This window comes from Balaenoptera physalus (assembly GCF_965194825.1).
Source record: "Balaenoptera physalus genome assembly, chromosome: 15".
In the NCBI taxonomy this organism is placed as follows: domain Eukaryota; kingdom Metazoa; phylum Chordata; class Mammalia; order Artiodactyla; family Balaenopteridae; genus Balaenoptera; species Balaenoptera physalus.
The window spans coordinates 16,135,359-16,154,627 of NC_138894.1; the positions used below are offsets into that span (position 1 = coordinate 16,135,359).

Sequence of the window (19,269 nt, forward strand, 5' to 3'; positions counted from 1 at the left end):
CCAGGTGGTTCCCTGGGCCAACTCCACCGGAACAGAAGAAGTCGGGGGCTGAGGTCCAAGCTCCTCCCTCTCCCAACAGCATCTGGAGAACATGGCAAAGATGCCAAAGACTCTGGCTTGCCACCCTCAAGTCTGAGAGACTGGAGTTGGGATCATTATGGGAGGAAGGAAATAAATCGGAGAAATACAATTCTAAGGGTGTTTTCAGTACTAACTTAAGTAACTAACTACTACCCACCAACACAGAACACTGAATTTAAGAGTAGCAGTTGCTGAAACAGCTGGAATGCTAGCAGACTGACCTAAACGTCCGGCAACATTAAAACAATTAATAAAATTACATTCATTCAATTATGTACCATGCAACCGTTAAAAACGATCACACTAAAAACCATTAAGCAACATGTAAAGATTTTACTGTATAATATTAGGTGTAGGAGAAACTTTTTAAATGGCCTATGCCCTACAACTGCAACTATGAAATGGAAATATACATACACATGACCAAGGAGTGAAAGGAAATATGCAAAAATGAAGACTACTGCTGTGTTAAGGGTTAGGATTATAGACGTTTTCCATCTCTCCCTCCCCAAAAATCAATGTTCCAAACATTCTGACTTGCCTTACTTCTGTAATAATTTTTTCAAGTGAGCCATTTCTTCCTTACCATAAGCATTATACATCTTGGGACCCAGATCTGGCCTAACAAAGTAGTTTGGCAGCCTTGAGGCCAAGTTCAGTTTGCCATCTCTCCTTGTGTACTCAGGCAGTGGAATGTTGGCCATCAGATCATCAAACCTAGGACAAGAGAACCATGAAATTTGCAAAATAAGCTTATGTTTCTAATATATCGTGGGATTTGATTTGTTCCTTCTATACCAAAAGGAACAACAAAAATATCTGTGCTCGTGAAGATGGAGATAGCTATCATTAACAACATTTAAGATTAGCATATGGTATCACTTATATGTGGATTCTAAAATATGATACAAATGAACCTATCTATAAAACAGAAACAGAATCAGGGACATAGAGAATAGACTGGTGGTTGCCAAGGGGGAGGGGGTTGGGAAAGGGTAGGAGTGGTAGTTTGGGATTAGTAAATGCAAACTGGTATATATAGAATGGATGAACAACAAGGTCCTACTGTATAGCACAGGGAACTATATTCAATATCCTGTGATAAACCATAATGGAAAAGAATATAAAAAAAGAGTGTATAGATATGTATAACTGAGTCACTTTGCTGTACGGCAGTAATTAACACAACACTGTAATTCAACTATACTTCAATAAAAAATAAATTTAAAAAAACCAATATTTAAGATTAGAATTATAGTGCTTATGAACAAAGACATCTTCTTTCTCTCCTACAACACACATATATATCAAAATGATCTAGAATACTGCAGACAGAAGATCTGAAAAACAAATTCCTGATAAGAAGTGACACTAAGGGATATATTATTCATTAGTTCTGAGGATTCTCTGCAAGGTTCAAGCTCAATTCAGGAAAATGGATCTAGCAATTCCGCTGTCTTGTCTAAAGCAATGATATCACTGTATGATACCCAACCCCAGCATGTCTGATCTCACTCCTGCCTCCAAATCAGTGCGTGCACGTCTGAGTCGGTCTCTTCTCTGGCGGAGCACTACAGCGGAAATGCGTGGAGTTTTCACTAGTGAGCCAGATTTAAAAGTCAGTAACTTCACCTCAACACCTCAAAAAAAATTCATCCTACCAAGTCAAGGACAGGATCATCTCTCCCCCTCCCCATAATCGTACCTGGAGGGCATCATATCTCTAAAATCTTCTCCTGGTGGCCAGTCCTTAAGTTTCAACACCATGGGCTCTTTTTCATTTTTCAAGCGGTCTGCAAGGGAACCAGAATTACTGAATTGCTACTATTCATAACTCGGAAACAGACCAAAATCGATGGCAAATTAGCACTTTAAGCCTTAACAATGCAAATAAAACTTATCTCTGCAAGATCTTCATAACCTGACACATTTGGTATACAAATATTATTTTTCTTTACTATTCCCCTCCTGCAAATGGCCAATCATTTTATTTCTACAGTGCCAAGAAATCCATTCATACCCAGGAAGCAGCAAGGGGTAGCAAAATGAAGATCACCAACTAGTTTGTGTTACAGCCCTGCCTTTTCTAAATGATTATTCAACTGCTACTCCTTCTTTGAGATTTCAGCCACTCCCTTCTTTCTATTCCACACAGGCGGTGTTTTGACAGATCCAATCTCCTCCTATACAGTGTTCTAGAAGAACTGAGCAGCTCCCCAACTAACAAACAGCAATTTAACAATCAAAACGCCACAGATTTTAGAAAACCCAGTTTTCTGAGGCCAGCATGAAATAGAAATGACTTACTTTGCTCAGAGAGACTGAAGCTACCTGATGTTCTGTCCGGGGACAACTAGGGCTAATAGGGCCCACTTTCCCCCGCCTCCCCATCTTCTAGGTGACACATACAGGGTTTAGTCAGAACTATTTTCTTGTAATAGCGCAGTTACCCACTGCAGGTAATGTGAAGGAACCAAGAACCAAGGAGCTCTAATTGAAAAAAATATGTTGACGATTATGATTAACAGCAATGGTAACTATTATTTCACTTCTTGCTGTGTTCCAGTCTCTGCTCAGTGTTTTAACCATTTAGTCCTTACAACTAAATCCGACATCCCAGCGAGATTTGGCACTATTTAATATTTCTACTTTTGGATGAGGAAACCGACAGATGCCTGAGGCTGTCCAGCTATTGAAATTAAACAGCAGAACTGAAACTGGAACCGAGTTTCAAACCTTATATTCATGAGGACTAACATCTGTATAGTGTCCTATAGTCAACCGAGTCCCATAACCTAGTTTGAACAGGTGCACACTCCAGGAGACAAGAAACACAGGAAAATACGGGTACAGTGTATGTGCAGGACACCAGTGGCGTCTCAGCGTGGGTGGGGTACTGGGGGTCTGGGCAGCAGAATCATCAGTATGCAAGAGGCAGGCTGCGGTGGACTCTGGGCTGCCTTAACCATTTGCAGGCATGAGGAAGTGTGAGCCCCAGAAAAATGCAATTACCAAGCTCACGTACACAGCAAGTACATATCAAGAGTCAGGATTTGAACCCACGCCTAACTGGAAAGCACACTGTAGTATGTGTGCCCCTCGATGCCCTTTCAAAGGACCTGCTGCCCAGACACAGCTTCAGGGTCTGCGTCAGCTGCAGAGAGCCGTCCTGCCAGGTCACGCCCTCCCTGGGGCACCGGCACCTGGAGACCGAGGGAGGTGAGGGGATAAAGGCCCCGACTTTCCCCACTTCAGCCCGATCTGAGACAATGAGAGGCGATGCTTGCTCCAGAGCTCCCTGCCAGACTGGCTGAGGCTCCGCTGAGCCTACGCCGCAGCCAGCTCCTTCTCCAGCCCAGTCCTGCTTCCTCCTCCTCCATTTCACAGACGTTGATCCCCACGTAAACATCTTACGTCTGAAACTCAATCCTAACATCTACGTGTGGAAACCCCCATCATGCCCTACTTAGAGTTAGCTATACCTTTGTTCTAAAGTTCGTTGAAAGTATGGGCCATAACCTGTAAACGTGGGTAATGGGAAATAAGGAAGCAGGAGATTACAAGGTAAAAACTATGTCGTAAAAGAATGAGAATGATAAATGAGCAAAGTTGAATTATTGAGTCCAATAAGAATGAACTGGCCAAGCCCTCCAGTGGGGGTGGCAGCATGAGGCCAGGGCCTGTGCTGATGAAGCGGTTCTCGGAAAGTTTACTGACTGGCCGGTCCACGGAAAGGGCCCAAGCTCAGCACCAGACACTCACGCCTCCTTACCACCACCATCGCCCCTCGCCCAGGTGAAGCAGGCAGTGACCAGGATAACCTGCGTTAAATGGATTCACGTTCTCTGGCACGTTCAGTTCTACTTATCTTGTTAAACATAATTAAAATTTTTAAAAAATAAAGAGGCGATATAAAACCACCAGCTTTGAGTCACAAGCCCTGGCTCTGTGCTCCCCTCCCCTTGGGCACATTTCTGTCACAGGACAGACCTGAAGCCACCTGAAGAAGAGGTGACTAAAACCTCACTCTCTAAGGAGCTACAAAGCAAATTTGCCTCAGTTCAAAAGTATAAACTTTGTAAAAAGAAAGGGGAAGAGGAGATAGGACACTGATTTTAAACTCCAGAGTCATAGAAAATGCTGTCGCTGCCGCTACTCCCGTGCCCCCTCCTTTCACATCCTCAACCCCCTTAAAAGGTCTTTAATACATACTCGGAACATCTTCAAATCCATCCCAGAAGTCTCCTACTGTGGCTCCTGTGATGATTTCATTGGTTCTGCAATTAACAAGGTCAACTTCCTGATTTCCAAACTCTTTCCTGAAGGATTCCGGTTTCCAAAGTTCAGTGTTCAGTTTATGATGCACTCCGGACACCATCACTGGCTAAGAGGAGAGAACGAAGACTTTAGTTTGAACTCCCCCAGCTCCGCCCCTTCACCCGAGGCAGCCCTTCCTCAAACAGCTGCTGATGTGTTTCTCTGTGGCTGGTCCTCAGTCTCAGATCCCAAAGTGACAGCTTAGCCCCCTGAGTCACCTGCTACACACACCCCTCAAACTACACTAGTGAGCTTCTAAGAGCAAGGATCACACCTCCCAACTCAGACCCCACTACTCACAGAACACCAATGCCAAGGCTCAGGGCTAGGCAGGGGATGTGAAGCAGAGACAAAGGCAGCGAGAGTGCCCTGTCCAAAGAGGATGCTGCCTCTGGCCTGCAGCCTATTGTTACCAGGCAGGAACAGGGCCCTGGATTGCCACGTCTTTTGGTTATCCAAGACAAGCCCGAAATCCTGATCTTTATGTGAAAGAACCTGACTAAAATATTGGCAACAAGTTCAACTTTTAAAAAACATTATCTAATCTAAACAAAACATGCTGGTGGACTGTATTCGGTCTGTCATTGTCATCGTGAGCAAATCTTGTTAGAACACAGGACTGAAAAAAATATTTTTTTTTTTTTGGTTAAATACATACATTTTTCTATTTGACAATTCCCCAAGTCCTGGCCTTGTCCAAGGGCAAAGTGTTCCTTTAGTGAGGACTCCATGTGGCCCAGAAGAGAAGACAAAGATCCAGAAAACATAAACCAAAACAAGAAAGCAGAGGAGCAGGTCTACAAAGCCATGCATCTCCTGAACTATCAACCGAACCTTAAGACTGAACATCACTGCCCCTTAAAAAGCAGGCTCCTTCCCTTGGGAGACTACACACCAATTCCAGGTTGACACCACATGGCTCAGGGCCACCTAAGACTGTCTTCAGCACAAGGTTCTAATTAATGGAAGAGGGATGCCTGATTTTTATCCTATTTTGTCTAATCCCCCAAACCCCACCAGCCTTAGTCATATTCCCACTTCTCCTATTGAGGTTTATCACACAAGAATCACCAAGAGCCCAGAATGCTCTCATCAAAAATCCAAGGATGACTGGTTGGAAGCAATCAAAACCTCATCAGAGAATACAGCTCAGGAATGTCTGCGGTAAGAAATAAGACTCATAGCCACACTCTACTCTAATTATATGCACAGTAAACAATAAAAAGAGATAAAGTATATGCCATTTATAATCCAGGAAGGGGGCAGGGGAGGGGGGGTCGTCAGGAGTCTACCAAAGGCACCAAGAAGGGGATGTGAAGTGGGTTGGAAAGCAGAGGCCCCGCTTACCTGCCCTTGCTTCCAGCACTCCCTAAACACATTCCAGTTGCTCTTGTTATTGGGATCTTGCAGGCACAGCAGGCGACTATCACACAGCCAGTAGTGAGGAGTGTCAAAGCCCAGGATGCTGGGCTTGATGGTCAGTCCTTGCGGCCGCTTAGATAAATCGGAGCAAGTCTTATTTTGCACCAAAGAGGCAAAGATGTCATCAAGGATTTTTGGTGTAGTCTTCAGTCCATTTTCTGTCTGAATTTGAAAAAAAAAAAAAACCACGAGCCTTAAATACGTCATTCCCTACCATCAAAAAACCCATTCCTATTATGGTAGGATGAGTATACGTTACATATCCAGGACAGAATCTAAGCCACGAAAGAATCTTACCCTCAAAAAGGTAAGTCCTCTTCCTCTACCTGACATCACAACTCTCAGAAGCGGGTACAGGAAAAAGTGTTAACAGGTGAAAATGACCCAGCCCAGAATTCTAACCATGTGAAGCCCATGTGCCAATGACACAGCCTCTGTACCCACGAAGGAAAGCATGGGACTCATCCTTCTTTCTACTTTCTATTTCAGTTTCTCTCTACTCTAACTCCAATTCATCTTTACAAGGTGGAGTAATAAACAATAAAACAAATGCGTACCTTTCCTGCAGAGGAATTCAAGAGATTTCGGAGGAAACCAGAATTGTTGTTGCTTACAGGTGTCAAAATTGTGCTGTTAAAGGTGTGGAGGACTGTGTTGGATTTGCTCAAGGGGGGTAGGGGTGGAAGGCATTTGATTTCATTCTTTAAAATTGGCATCGTTGGTTGTTTTTCTAAAAACAAATCAAAAACATCCAGATGGAAAAGCATTCTGAAAAGGCAAATCCCTTACTAGTCTTCTACTGACAGAATTACTTTGGAACTTGGTTTTCATTTACTAGAACCAAAAAAACTTAAGAGGATAAATGACATTACTGATTTAGACATGGTTTTCCAACTGCTATTAAAAAAATAAATATCCAATATCCAAGGTGATACTATGGTAAACTGCATATTTTATTTGTTTGTTCCTGGTATACAATTGATTTTTGTAAATTAACACTGTAACTATCAACCCTGATAGATATGTTTACAAATACAGATTCTCTTAAGACTTTTCCCATGTATAATTAGATTGCTTACAAATACCAACATTCTATCCCTTTCTTTCCAATCCTAACATCTGTTTGTTTACCTTACTGACTTAAATAGCCAGAACTTCCAGTACAATGTTTAATAAAAGAGTGAAAGCAGGAATCCTTGTCTCATGCCTGAACACAGAGGGAAACTGTTAAAAATTATTCAACCAATGAAAAAATTCAATCACAATTTAGGATGTTTGCTGTTAGTTTTATCGTAGAAACTCATTAGATTAAGGACGTTCCCTTCTATTCCTAATTAAAGGTTTTTTTAAAAAAAATTATAAATAGGCTTTGAATTTTACTCTCTTCCTGTATCTCTTCACATGACTTTCCCCCCACTTTTTTAATGTTAAAACTACAGCTGCATTTCTGAAGCTCTGCTTGGTCACCCTGTATGATTCCTTTATTTATAGTGCTAAATTCTATTCACTGAGATGTTGTTCAGGATCTTTGCATGAAAGAAACTGATCTGCAATTTTCCTTTCTTTGTAACACAGCCAGAAAGCAGAATCACCAAAATCCTAATCTCACTACCTGATTCCAAACCCATGTTCTTTATACTATCATCAAGCATCCTGAGACAACAGCACAGATGAGAAAAATAAAGCTGAAGCCAGAACGTTGCAACTTAGACAGAATAGGAAATATACACAGGGTTAAAGGCAGAAAGGCAAAGATCACTATTAAAACACACACGTCTCAGCCCACTCCACTCTTGCCAAACACAATCTCAGCCTTACCTAGAGTTCTATCATAAGCAGAAGTTCTCTCCGGCGCTGAATTTGTGTCAGGTCTCAGGGTGGCTACAGGCAACCACCTTCCACTCCACGCTACTTCTAACCACTCTGTTCTCACCGTAACTAAGGCTGCCAGGACCCTCTGGGAACAGACGGAAGTTCTCAGGAAGGCAGGAAACACTCACCCTTGTTTTCCTTGTTGACATTGCCGCTGGTCAGGTCTGCCAGCCAGTTCAAAGGAGATGTGCTGGCTGGGCAGGCAGGCTTCACGCTGCTGGCCGGCTTGGACGCAGCCTCCCCACCTACAGCCACGGGCTCCAGCACCGAGGGGTTCTGCTGGAGCACGGCACCAAGAGTCGATTTTTCTCCAACCAAGGAAGTCTGTGGTGAGTACAGAAGGGGAATCTTCCACAAGCTGAAAAATTACGTTTCCCTTTTCTTACCTTCTCCCCTAACTGCTCACCAGTAAGAGAGAAATATCCAAAACAAAACCACCTAATAGCCCTGGACATCACCACCACTGCAGTAATCTCTCGACAATAGAGCAGAACTATGTAGGAGAGATTTTAACCTTTTAGCTTTTAAGTATTACTAGTAAAAATATAAGATGTAAGTGAAGAATGTAAATACGGCAAGATATCCACCCCCAACCTCGTATCCCCCCTCATGCTCGTTCATATCCCTATCACTGCGTTCACCATGTTGCTTTAAAACGCCCAGTTTGTGCCCATCTCCCCTGTGAACTCACCCCTGTGTCATGAATAGGCACTCAAAACCCAGTGGCTGAGTGAGTGAACGAATAAATGAGGCAAGGTAGGAAATACAGCTGTGAATTCAGAAGGAAATGGGATGCAGAAAAAAGAAAATGCTCTTTTGATTTAGCATAGTGTAGTAGGCTTTAAAAATTGATGAACAGCCCTAAAAAGAATTCAAAACATAAACTGAACAAGAACAACAAAAACTGGACAGACAGAACACACCTTATTTTTCTATTACTTAAAAAACTGCCTTGACAACTCAGCCAGTGCGTTTATACATACATAAGAAGGAAAAAGGAGGGTCAAATTCCTGTTGTGGTCCAGGCCCTCACTTTACATGTGCTATAATTCTGTGATGCCCAATTGCCAGCACTGTTTACTATTCCTCTATTACTGATGAGGAAGCTGAAGCATATATACATGAGTTCATCTGAGCCAAAGTTATACGACTGGAAAGTGGCAGAAAGAGAATTCAAATTCAGTCCTGACTACAAAGATCAAAACTCTTCTACCTATGCTGTCTTCAACACCACAGCTTTATCAAAATGTAAAATAATTTCTGATTACTAAAAACAATGTGGGATAATGATTACTGGGGTGAGGAAGAAAAAGGGAGACAGCTGGGGGGTAGATGGGACGGTAAAGGTTAAGGGAATGTCACCAGGAAGAGGCATGTGAGCACCAAGGAAATGTACATTTTTTATGTGGAGTGAGAGCTACATAAAGGTTTGTTTCAGTATTATTTCCTTCAATTCTTCATATATATTATAGGTAAAACATATTTAATAATTAAAAAAATTTTAAAGCTTATCTGAATAATTTTTACTGTATAAAACATGAGAAGTTAAAGAACCTATACAAATTTGACAGCAACTTATTAGGTAGACTATAATAGAAAAGGTTTTTGCTTTTTCAAGGAACAAAATTAAAAGCCTACTAAAAGAGGCTACAAATGAGGTCCACAAAAATAATGTGAAACTTGAGAATGGGTCTATAAAGTATCACACGAACCACATGAACTATCTCTTTCCACTGACAGCTCTCCCCATGTTCCTTTCAAATATACTATAGAAATCCTTGGGTTTTTTGAAAACAGACAGACAACAATCACAAGGATGGTGAATCTAGCATAAACAGTAATACCTGTTTTATGTCTTCCTTTGAGGCTGGCTTTGAAAGGAGTTTGAACTGCCTGTTTGAACAGGGACAATTTGCCTTTATTCCCCATTTTGCTCTTACAGAATGAACAATGTCTCCAACATCATAGAGGGCTAAAAAAAAGGGCACAGGCAAACATCTGAACAAGGATATTAGGTACTTTCAACCTCAACATTACAAAGCAAAAGCTTATATTTCTAACAGGATAACTTTTTTTAGCAGCATTTTTTTTTTAGGGTGCTTACACTCCCCCCCTTTACCTCCTAAGTATGCCTTGCCCCAAATGTGCCATTTTCTTTCCTTTTACAAAACTATTTACAAGGCCTTTACCAGAAAGTTTGGGGGCATTATTTAATACATTTCTCGACAATTTATGGTACATACTAAAATAAAGTCAGCAAGTAATTGTACTACACAAAGTAAAACCGAACTACCAGCCCCTATGAGCTACCCAAAACACAGGAAAAGGAAAATCATTGCACCACACGAAATACCTTTTCCAGGAATGATCTGCGTAGGCATGAGGTTCTCTGGTTCATGTATCTGACTCTTCACACATCTCAGCCAAGAGAAAGTCTTGTAGGCAGCACCTGCAAATAACTGATTTGTAGTAATTGCTCTTTATGGACTCTGGTCCCAAAAGTTTCAGAAATCCATCAACCACACATCAATGAAAGGCTTAATTTAAGAGTATAAGGGGCTTGGAGAAGAGTCAAGTCAGTTCTCACCCTGTTGGCAATTTTTCCTCTTCATCCGATAGCAATCCACACACACTCCAAACCCACACCGAGGACACACCCAGTGCAGGTTGAAGATGGTGGTGTCACACACATCACACATTTCTCGAACACCTTTGACAGCTCGCTTCCAAGCAACCTGTCCTACAAAAATCAATAAATCACTTAAGTCTTGGGGACGAGAGGGCTCCTGAAATAAAACATGAAGTGGGAGGGGAGTTGATGCCATTCCTCCCTCTCACTGGAGTTCCCATTAACTGTTCAGCCTCCAGAGCCCATCTCAAATCCCCCACCACCACCATGAAGCTCTCCTGGATTCCTTCAGCACTCCCATCAACTTGTATTTGTACTTCAGACTCAGGCTTCTTCACACTGTATGCGGTCAGGTGCAGTTTTACTTCCCTCTAGGAGACTAAACTCCATGCAAGCAGAATCCCTGCTCAGGCTGTACCCTATCCCCACACCCCACCCCACCCTCCGAGGAGCTCTGCATAGTAGGTCCTGCTGAGTAAGTCAATGAAAAAAGCAGCATTGGTTACGCAAGCTGGACTTCAGACACAAATATAAAGGAGCAGTGGTTCTTCACATTTTGGGTCATGAGACCGTCTGAGACTCTAAAGGCAACATGGACCATGCTTTCTCCAAAGGAAAAAAAAAAACTGACTCGAATACACAAACCCAACCTTCACTGTCGAGTGTCAGGTTATTCACAGATGCCCTGAAACCACTCAGACTGCCCACTAAAAACCCCAGGCCGCCGAGGGAAACCTGAAGGGAGCAGCACATAAACTAGCGGGGGGCACAATGGTCCAAAGTCAGGTCCGCCATGCGTCAGTGTCAGAAACTCAATTTTTAGAGCCAGGAGTGATGCAGGCACCCAGGACCGACTCACACTAACCAAGTAGCCAACAGATTGAGGCACAATCAAGAATTCTATGAAGTAGCATCTTCGGTTCCAGTGGCCAAACCCTGAAAACTGAAGGGAGGGGCCTTCCAGGACTGGGCAGGAAATCGTACCCCACCCCCCGACCATGGAGGAGTGCCACATACGGCATTAGAAAGCTTCAAGGAGTAAGAGCAAAGGGAGGACATTTTCCTGCGTCACAGAAAAGCCCAATGTCTGCTGATCAGAAGACTGTTTTCTGTCTGTCTGTCTCTCTCTCCTGAACAAGACAGGATCAATACTGTCACATTCGTGTTCTACAGAGAACACCTTTTCCTAATCCAGTCAGTGGTTACTTCTTTCTTCAGACTGTCCACAAAAGAAATGACTAACTTCAGTTTGCTTTAAGTTAATCCAACTGCTGAGTGAACCTCTGCCATTCATTACAATGTAAAAGCTCAGTGCACAATACATAGAACTTTAGGCATTTTACAGATGAGATTTTATGAACTTCACCTTGGTCACTTGGATTATACTGTTTTATTAGAGAGTAGTCTTAGATCTCTTAGCCACCTATTTAATGATTATTTGTCATTGAAAAGACGGAATAAATGTATAAAGGCTGAGACCTGCTTCCTCATCTCAGGATCAGAGGGTACCCCCCAACCCCCTCTCTAGCGACACCTTGTGGTGGCATCTTTCAGTATCACTCACAGTGAGTTCCTCTCTCCAGCTGACCAGCTTGTCACAGAGGAAATAAAGAGGAACAGGATAATCAAATAGGCAAGGAGGAAAGGTTAATCACAATTACATCTTTAAGGACACATTTTTCAGACGACTCACCTTGAGCAAAGAAAAACCATCAGTAGCTTAAAACAGCCCTTCCGCTTCAGGAAGCTACTAATACATTCCAAAAAAAAGTTTTTGCAACCCAGTCATCCATATACTACCTCTAGACCAGTTACTTAAGAACTTTTCTTTAAATCTTCTCTTACTTAAAAGTATATAAGAAGAAAGCTTTTGTATCTCTACTGAAAATGGGAAACCAGTATCACGTGTCCTAAATAGATTATAGGAAAAACAACTTTAATACGATTCTTGACTTATCAGAGTCTCTACTACCCCAACAGAACAGTGATTATAAAGCTACTCTTCACTTTAGCAGGACCCCGGCTGCCCATGGAGCTCACAATCCCATACCCCACCTATATCTGAATTCCCGCTCCTGGGAATGTCAGTTCCCATTCCTTGGACTCTGAGATATAACAGTGTTCAAACTTATCCAATAAGTTATTTTTGTGCTTAAGCTAGCTTCAGTTAGTTTCTGGGACCTACAACCAAAATTCTTAAGATCAGTACGTGTGGATGCTTATATTGAAACATATTTGGCTATGCAAAGTCTGAAAAGATATCTACCAGAGAGATGGAAAGGCTTCACTTTTAACTTGCAACCATTTGGGAAAGATAAAATGATGGAACGAAGTGTGAGACTTAAAAAGACAGATGCCCCTTGGTGCTTCTGGCTGGATATCTCACTTCTAAGGGCACAGACACAAGGTGTGCTGTCCTCCTCGACACCGTACCTTGAGATGCCGTGAGGGAGGTCTGGCTCTGATGTGTCACCCACACTGATCTCTGTGGCTGACTGGGCTGCCAGATTAGTGTGAGAGCGCTCTCAGGGAGTGGGGACACTGCACACACCCGGCTGGAACCTCCAAGTTTTCCCTGAAAACCTTGACTCTAACAGAATCATTTTCATCTGTGCCTGTTCCCATTTTCATGCCTGGGTCCCAGCCTCCTCAGACCCTGATTCAGTAGGTCTAGGGTACAGCCTGTCCATTATCTTCTTTGAAATGTTTTCTTAAGAACCTTTGTCTTAAAATAAATCCCTTTTGGTGAGTCCACACTTGTTGGTATAAGGCTATGCAAATTCCACCACCACCTCACCTTTACCTTAACAAAAAATTTAGTAATTGCCCTGAAACAAACCCTCCAGACAGATTACTGACTGATGAAATCAACAGGCAGAATCTGTTACAAAAGGAAAAATGCAACTTCATTATACCAAAGTCATCTACACTTCTGGGTGAAAATGAAATCCATGCAATTAGGACTTAGGTGTCATTTAGGAACAAAAATCGAGTTGGACTGAAAAATCCTACCCCCTAAGAGATGCTCTTACTGTGTGGCTCAATAGTTGACATAGCTTCCTTTTCAGAAATCACCATTTGACAGAAGTGGTCTCCAATGTTGGCCAGGATATACTTTGCCGTGTCCAAATCAGTCCCAACAACATTTTTGGTTAAAGGCAACCACAAGCCAATTGCTTCACTGTCATACTTGTTTGGTGTTAAGAAGCCCTCTACCCGCAGTACACCGTGTTTGTTGAACTGTAACCTAGAGGGAGTGAAAAAATAAAAAAAGGATGTTACATACACGAAATAGTGATTTACATCTTGTTGTTACTTTTTAAATGTTATTTAAATCAAGCATTTCCTTCCCAGTTTTCTATAATCTCCATGGCTAATCACAGCCAATTGCTACTTGGCAACATCAATAGAAAGATTTTTAAAACCTCCAAGTTTTCCCCCAAAAGACATGGGGGGTTGGCAGGGAGAGGGAGTTGTGCTTCACACTCGAACTAAGATCTACTCATGTCATTCCCAAGGACAGCTACTGAACCTGCCTGACTTGGAACTTAATAGCAAGAATAATCACAAGTCACCACAGAAGTAAACTGATAACAAATAGAAGGTGACAAATAATCTGACCAAATTTGAATACAACTACTGCTTCAAGAATAATGCTCAGGAGGGGAAGGCTAACCCTAGACAACACTGAAGCCATGACCATACAGATCCAGGAGGTATTCAACACCCTTAGGAATCCCAGCTACAAATTACCATGCAAGCTTCTGGAATAAGAGGCAGTGTTAAGATGGGCCTCAGTACCTAAGAAGGTGGAGCAAAAAGCAGAATATTTTCTCAGCATTCTCTTTCAGCATCTTTGACATCTGCAATGTTTTTTCTAAGCTATGCAATAGTTTTGGACTTATTTAAACACAACATTATATGTCAATCTAGCTGGAGACACAGAAGTAGACATAAAACTCCCAGGGAAGTAGGGTATGACAGGTATCATAACAGTCATTGAGTCTTACAGGAGTCAGAGGAAGAAGTGCTGACTATGAGTTTTGTGGGTCTTATATGAAGAAGACTTCATGTTAAGAGACAATAATTAAGCTTGGCCTTGCAAGAAAAATGCAGGGACCTTGATTTCTTTGCTAGTCATTGGGCAGCTGCCGAAACTTTTTTGAGTCCACGAGACACACATAAAGTTGTACTTTAGAAAAAGCATTTGTCCAGAACTGTGTAGAGTGAACTGGAAGGACACTGGGAGTTGCATAACAGATGCAAATGTATTTCTAGGATTCCAAAGGAGAGATGCAAGCTTTTAATTGATAGCCCAAATTAGAGCTAGTCATAGTTCTAAAAAATAAATTTGGAAGCCATTTCAAATGGGGAGGAGATGGAAAACAGGATTTGGCAACTGAGCTTTACCACTGAGACCCTACCCCCTCCCATTTCATCTGCAGAATTTAATGAGAAACAAACTTGATAAGACTAATGACAGTGTCGATCTTCACTCTAAACATCAGGAAAAAAAAGGCTTTGCTTTTACAACCATGATATTCTTTTTACCAAAGAAGTGAGTTTGTTTGAGTTTCTAATACACTGACTTCTGTTAACAGTTATCACAGCTCTAAATGCTATACACACATATTATCATGGTGCTTTTGCAATTTACTCAGGAATGAATGGGACAAACTACCATCTAAAAAACTCTTGTTCATTAAATAACCCTGAATCTGAAAGTTATCAGCACAGATATAATTACTGATCATTAAAATGCCTGTGCATTTAATTCAGTTCATCAGCAATCTTTAATCTTGATAAAACTAAAGGAGAGGAGAATAGGAAGAAATTAAAGTCAACACTGCTGTTTATGATTAGAACTAGTTGAGACTGAAACTACCTAGATTTCTGAGAAAGTGTATGATATCCAAAAGCTCATCTATACCCAGAACAACACTGCTCATTTATATATCAAAAAGACCAGAAGGCTACCTTTCTCTTCACTCAGGATGGAAGAATTTAAAGAAAATTAATTTGACTTAAAGAAAAAAAAAAGCAATGTAAAAATTAAAGTTTTTGCCTATAAAAGCAGAAAAGATTTTTTAAAGATACACTGGCTGGCAAAGGTACATGGAGACAGGAATGTTCAAACCCTGCCAGTGGGCATGGATGCAGGGCTATTTGGCAGAACTTATGTATCAAAGCCTTAAAACACACACACCTTCTGACCCAGTAATGCCACTTCCAATAACCTTTCCAAAATAAATAATCAGAGATGTGGACAAGCTGATGATCATTTCTGTATTATTTTTAGTGGCAAAAAATACATAATAATCTTAACACCAACAAGGGAATTGGTTAAGTGAATTTTCCAACACTGTTATTATGGGTTCTTGCATACTTACTCAAAAGTATTTGCAAAAAAAAGTTAACATGATCGAGTGGTTCCTATTACGAACTGGGAAAGTATGCACTGGAGAAAGTAAAATTCAAAACAGTATATAGGGACTTCCCTGGTGGCGCAGTGGTTTTGAATCCGCCTGCCAATGCAGAGGACACAGGTTCGAGCCCTGGTCCAGGAAGATCTCACATGCCGTGGAGCAACTAAGCCCATGCACAACTACTGAGCCCGCACTCTAGAGACCGCGAGCCACAACTACTGAAGCCCGTGCGCCTAGAGCCCATGCACTGCAACAAGAGAAGCCACCGCAATGAGAAGCCCGCGCACCACAACAAAGAGTAGCCCCCACTCACTGCAACTAGAGAAAGCCCATGTGCAGCAACAAAGACCCAACGAAGCCAAAAATAAATAGATAAAAAAATTTATTAAAAAAAAAAACACTATATACAACACGCCAAGTAGGTATGCTTGAATATATTTTATGACCACATAAACACTAAAATGCACTGAAAAGTTAACAGTAGTTATTTGTGGTGGTTTTTTAGAACCTACAGAATTTTTCTATGTTTGTTACTTTTAAAAATAGAATTTTAGACACCAGGCCGCCCTGTGCTCCTCAGGCCGCCGCCCTGCCCCTCCAGTGGCTCCGGGTCCCCATTGCTGCGCACCAGCCAGGCGGTTCCAGGGATTTGGACGTCCGTGTCTTTGGGGGACCACTACTTCACCTGCCACATGCTTGCAGGATCTGGTTCCCAGGCCGGAGGTCAGGCCCGAGCTCCTGTGGTGGGAGCTCCGAGTCCAAACCACCAAACTAACAGAGAACCTCAGACCCCAGGGAATATCAACTGGAGTGAGGCCTCCCAGAGGTCCTCATCTCAGCACCAAGACCCAGCTCTATCCAACTGCCTGCAAACTCCAGTGCTGGACGTCCCAGGCCAAACAACCAGTAAGACAAGAATACAGCACCACCCATCAAAAAAAAAAAAAAAAAAAAACAACAAAAAAATATGTTACAGGGCTTCCCTGGTGGTGCAGTGGTTAAGAATCTGCCTGCCAATGCAGGGGACACAGGTTCAAGCCCTGGTCCGGGAAGATCCCACATGCCACAGAGCAACTAATCCCGTGAGCCACAACTACTGAGCCCGTGTGCCACAACTACTGAAGCCCGTGTGCCTACAGCCCGTGCTCCGCAACAAGAGAAGCCACCACAATGAGACGCCTGCACACCACAATGAAAGAGTAGCCCCCGCTCGCCGCAACTAGAGAAAGCCCGCGCACAGCAACAAAGACCCAAAGCAGCCAAAAATAAATAAACAAATAAATTTATTAAAAAAAAAATGTTACAGACGAAGGAGCAGGGTAAAAATCTACAAGACCGAATAAATGAAGATGAAATAGACAATCTACCTGAAAAAGAATGCAGAGTAATGATAGTAAACATGATCCAAAATCTCGGAAACAGAATGGAGAAAATACAAGAAACATTTAACAAGGATCTAGAAGAACTAAAGCGCAAACGGTGATGAACAACACAATTACTGAAATTAGAAATACTCTAGAAGGAATCAATAACAGAATAACTGAGGCAAAAGAATGGATAAGTGGGCTGGAATATAAAATGGTGGAAATAACTGCCAGGGAGCAGAATAAAGAAAAAAGAATTGAGGACAGTCTCAGAGACCTCTGGGACAACATTAAACACACAAACATTCGAATTACAGGGGTCCCAGAAGAAGAGAAAAAGAAAGGGTCTGAGAAAATATCTGAAGACATGACAGTCAAAAACTTCCCTAATGTAGGAAAGGAAATAGTCAATCAAGTCCAGGAAGCACAGAGAGTACGACACAGGATAAATCCAAAGAGAAACACGCTGAGACACATATTAATCAAACTATCAAAAATCAAATACAAAGAAAAATATTAAAAGCAGCAAGGGAAAAGCAACAAATAACATACAAGGGAATCCCCATAAGGTTAACAGCTGATTTTTCAGCAGAAACTCTGCAAGCCAGAAGGGAGTGGCAGGACATATTTAAAGGGATGAAAGGGAAAAACTTACAACCAAGATTACTCTACCCAGCGAGGATCTCATTCAGATTCGATGGAGAAATTAAAACCTTTACAGATAAGCAAAAGTTAAGAGAATTCAGCATTACCAAACCAGCTTTACAAAACTGCTAAAGGAACTTCTCTAGGCAGGAAACACAAGAGAAGGAAAAGACCTACAAAAACAAACCCAAAACAATTAAGAAAATGGTAATAAGAACAAACATATCAATAATTGCCTTAAATGTAAATGGATTAAATACTCCAACCAAAAGACAGACCAGCTGAATGGATACAAAAACAAGACCCATACGTGTGCTGTCTACAAAGACTCACTTCAGACCTAGGGACACATACAGACTGAAAGTGAGGGGATGGAAAGAGATATTCCATGCAAAGGGAAATCAAAAGAAAGCTGGAGTACCAATTCTCATATCAGACAAAATAGACTTTAAAATAAAGACTATTACAAAAGACAAAGAAGGACACTACATAATGATCAAGGAATCAATCCAAGAAGAAGATATAACAATTATAAATATTTATGCACCCAACACAGGAGTACCTCAATACATAAGGCAAATGCTAACAGCCATAAAAGGGGAAATCGACAGTAACACAGTAATAGTAGGGGACTTGAACACCCTACTTTCACCAATAGACATATCACCCAAAATGAAAATAAATAAGGAAACACAAAATTTAAATGACACATTAAACAAGATGGACTTAATTGATATTTATTAGACATTCTATCCAAAAACAACAGAATACACTTTCTTCTCAAGTGCTCATGGAACATTCTCCAGGATAGATCATATCTTGGGTCACAAATCAAGCCTTGGTAAATTTAAGAAAATTAAAATCGTATCAAGTATCTTTTCTGACCACAACACTATGAGACTAGATATCAATTACAGGAAAAAAACTGTGAAAAATACAAACACATGGAGGCTAAACAATATGCTACTAAATAACCAAGAGATCACTGAGGAAATCAAAAAATACCTAGAAACAAACGACAATGAAAACACGATGACCCAAAACCTATGGGATGTGGCAAAAGCAGTTCTAAGAGGGAAGTTTATAGCAATACAATCCTACCTCAAGAAAAATCTCAAACAACCTAACCTTACACCTAAAGCAATTAGAGAAAGAAGAACAAAAAAACCCCAAAGTTAGCAGAAGGAAAAATATAAAGATCAGATCAGAAATAAATGAAAAAGAAATGAAGGAAAGGACAGCAAAGATCAATAAAACTAAAAGCTGGTTCCTTGAGAAGATACACAAAATTGATAAACCATTAGCCAGACGCATCAAGAAAAAAAGGGAGAAGACTCAAATCAACAGAATTAGAAATGAAAAAGGAGGAGTAACAACTGACACTGCAGAAATACAAAGGATCATGAGAGATTACTACAAGCCAATAAAATGGACCACCTGGAAGAAATGGACAATTCCTTACAAAAGCACAACCTTTCAAGACTGAACCAGAAAGAAATAGAAAATATAAACA

General features: G+C 41.4%; 1 protein-coding gene across 3 annotated transcripts in view; it reads right to left on the minus strand.

Annotated features, from left to right (window-relative positions):
• The window catches only part of KDM3A (lysine demethylase 3A), a 53,955-nt gene that overhangs the window by 5,824 nt on the left and 28,862 nt on the right, over positions 1–19,269 (minus strand). Inside the window, exons 12-21 of one of the 3 annotated variants that reach the window (XM_082426763.1) lie at positions 13,354–13,568; positions 10,280–10,432; positions 10,046–10,141; positions 9,537–9,664; positions 7,821–8,016; positions 6,378–6,550; positions 5,746–5,982; positions 4,294–4,465; positions 1,787–1,874; positions 668–798 (exon numbers count right to left, since the gene is read on the minus strand). In XM_082426763.1, coding sequence (XP_082282889.1) covers positions 668–798; positions 1,787–1,874; positions 4,294–4,465; positions 5,746–5,982; positions 6,378–6,550; positions 7,821–8,016; positions 9,537–9,664; positions 10,046–10,141; positions 10,280–10,432; positions 13,354–13,568 — 1,589 coding nt within the window. The remainder of the gene's footprint in view (positions 1–667; positions 799–1,786; positions 1,875–4,293; positions 4,466–5,745; positions 5,983–6,377; positions 6,551–7,820; positions 8,017–9,536; positions 9,665–10,045; positions 10,142–10,279; positions 10,433–13,353; positions 13,569–19,269) is intronic. The other 2 variants (XM_082426764.1, XM_082426765.1) reach the window with 2 other exon arrangements.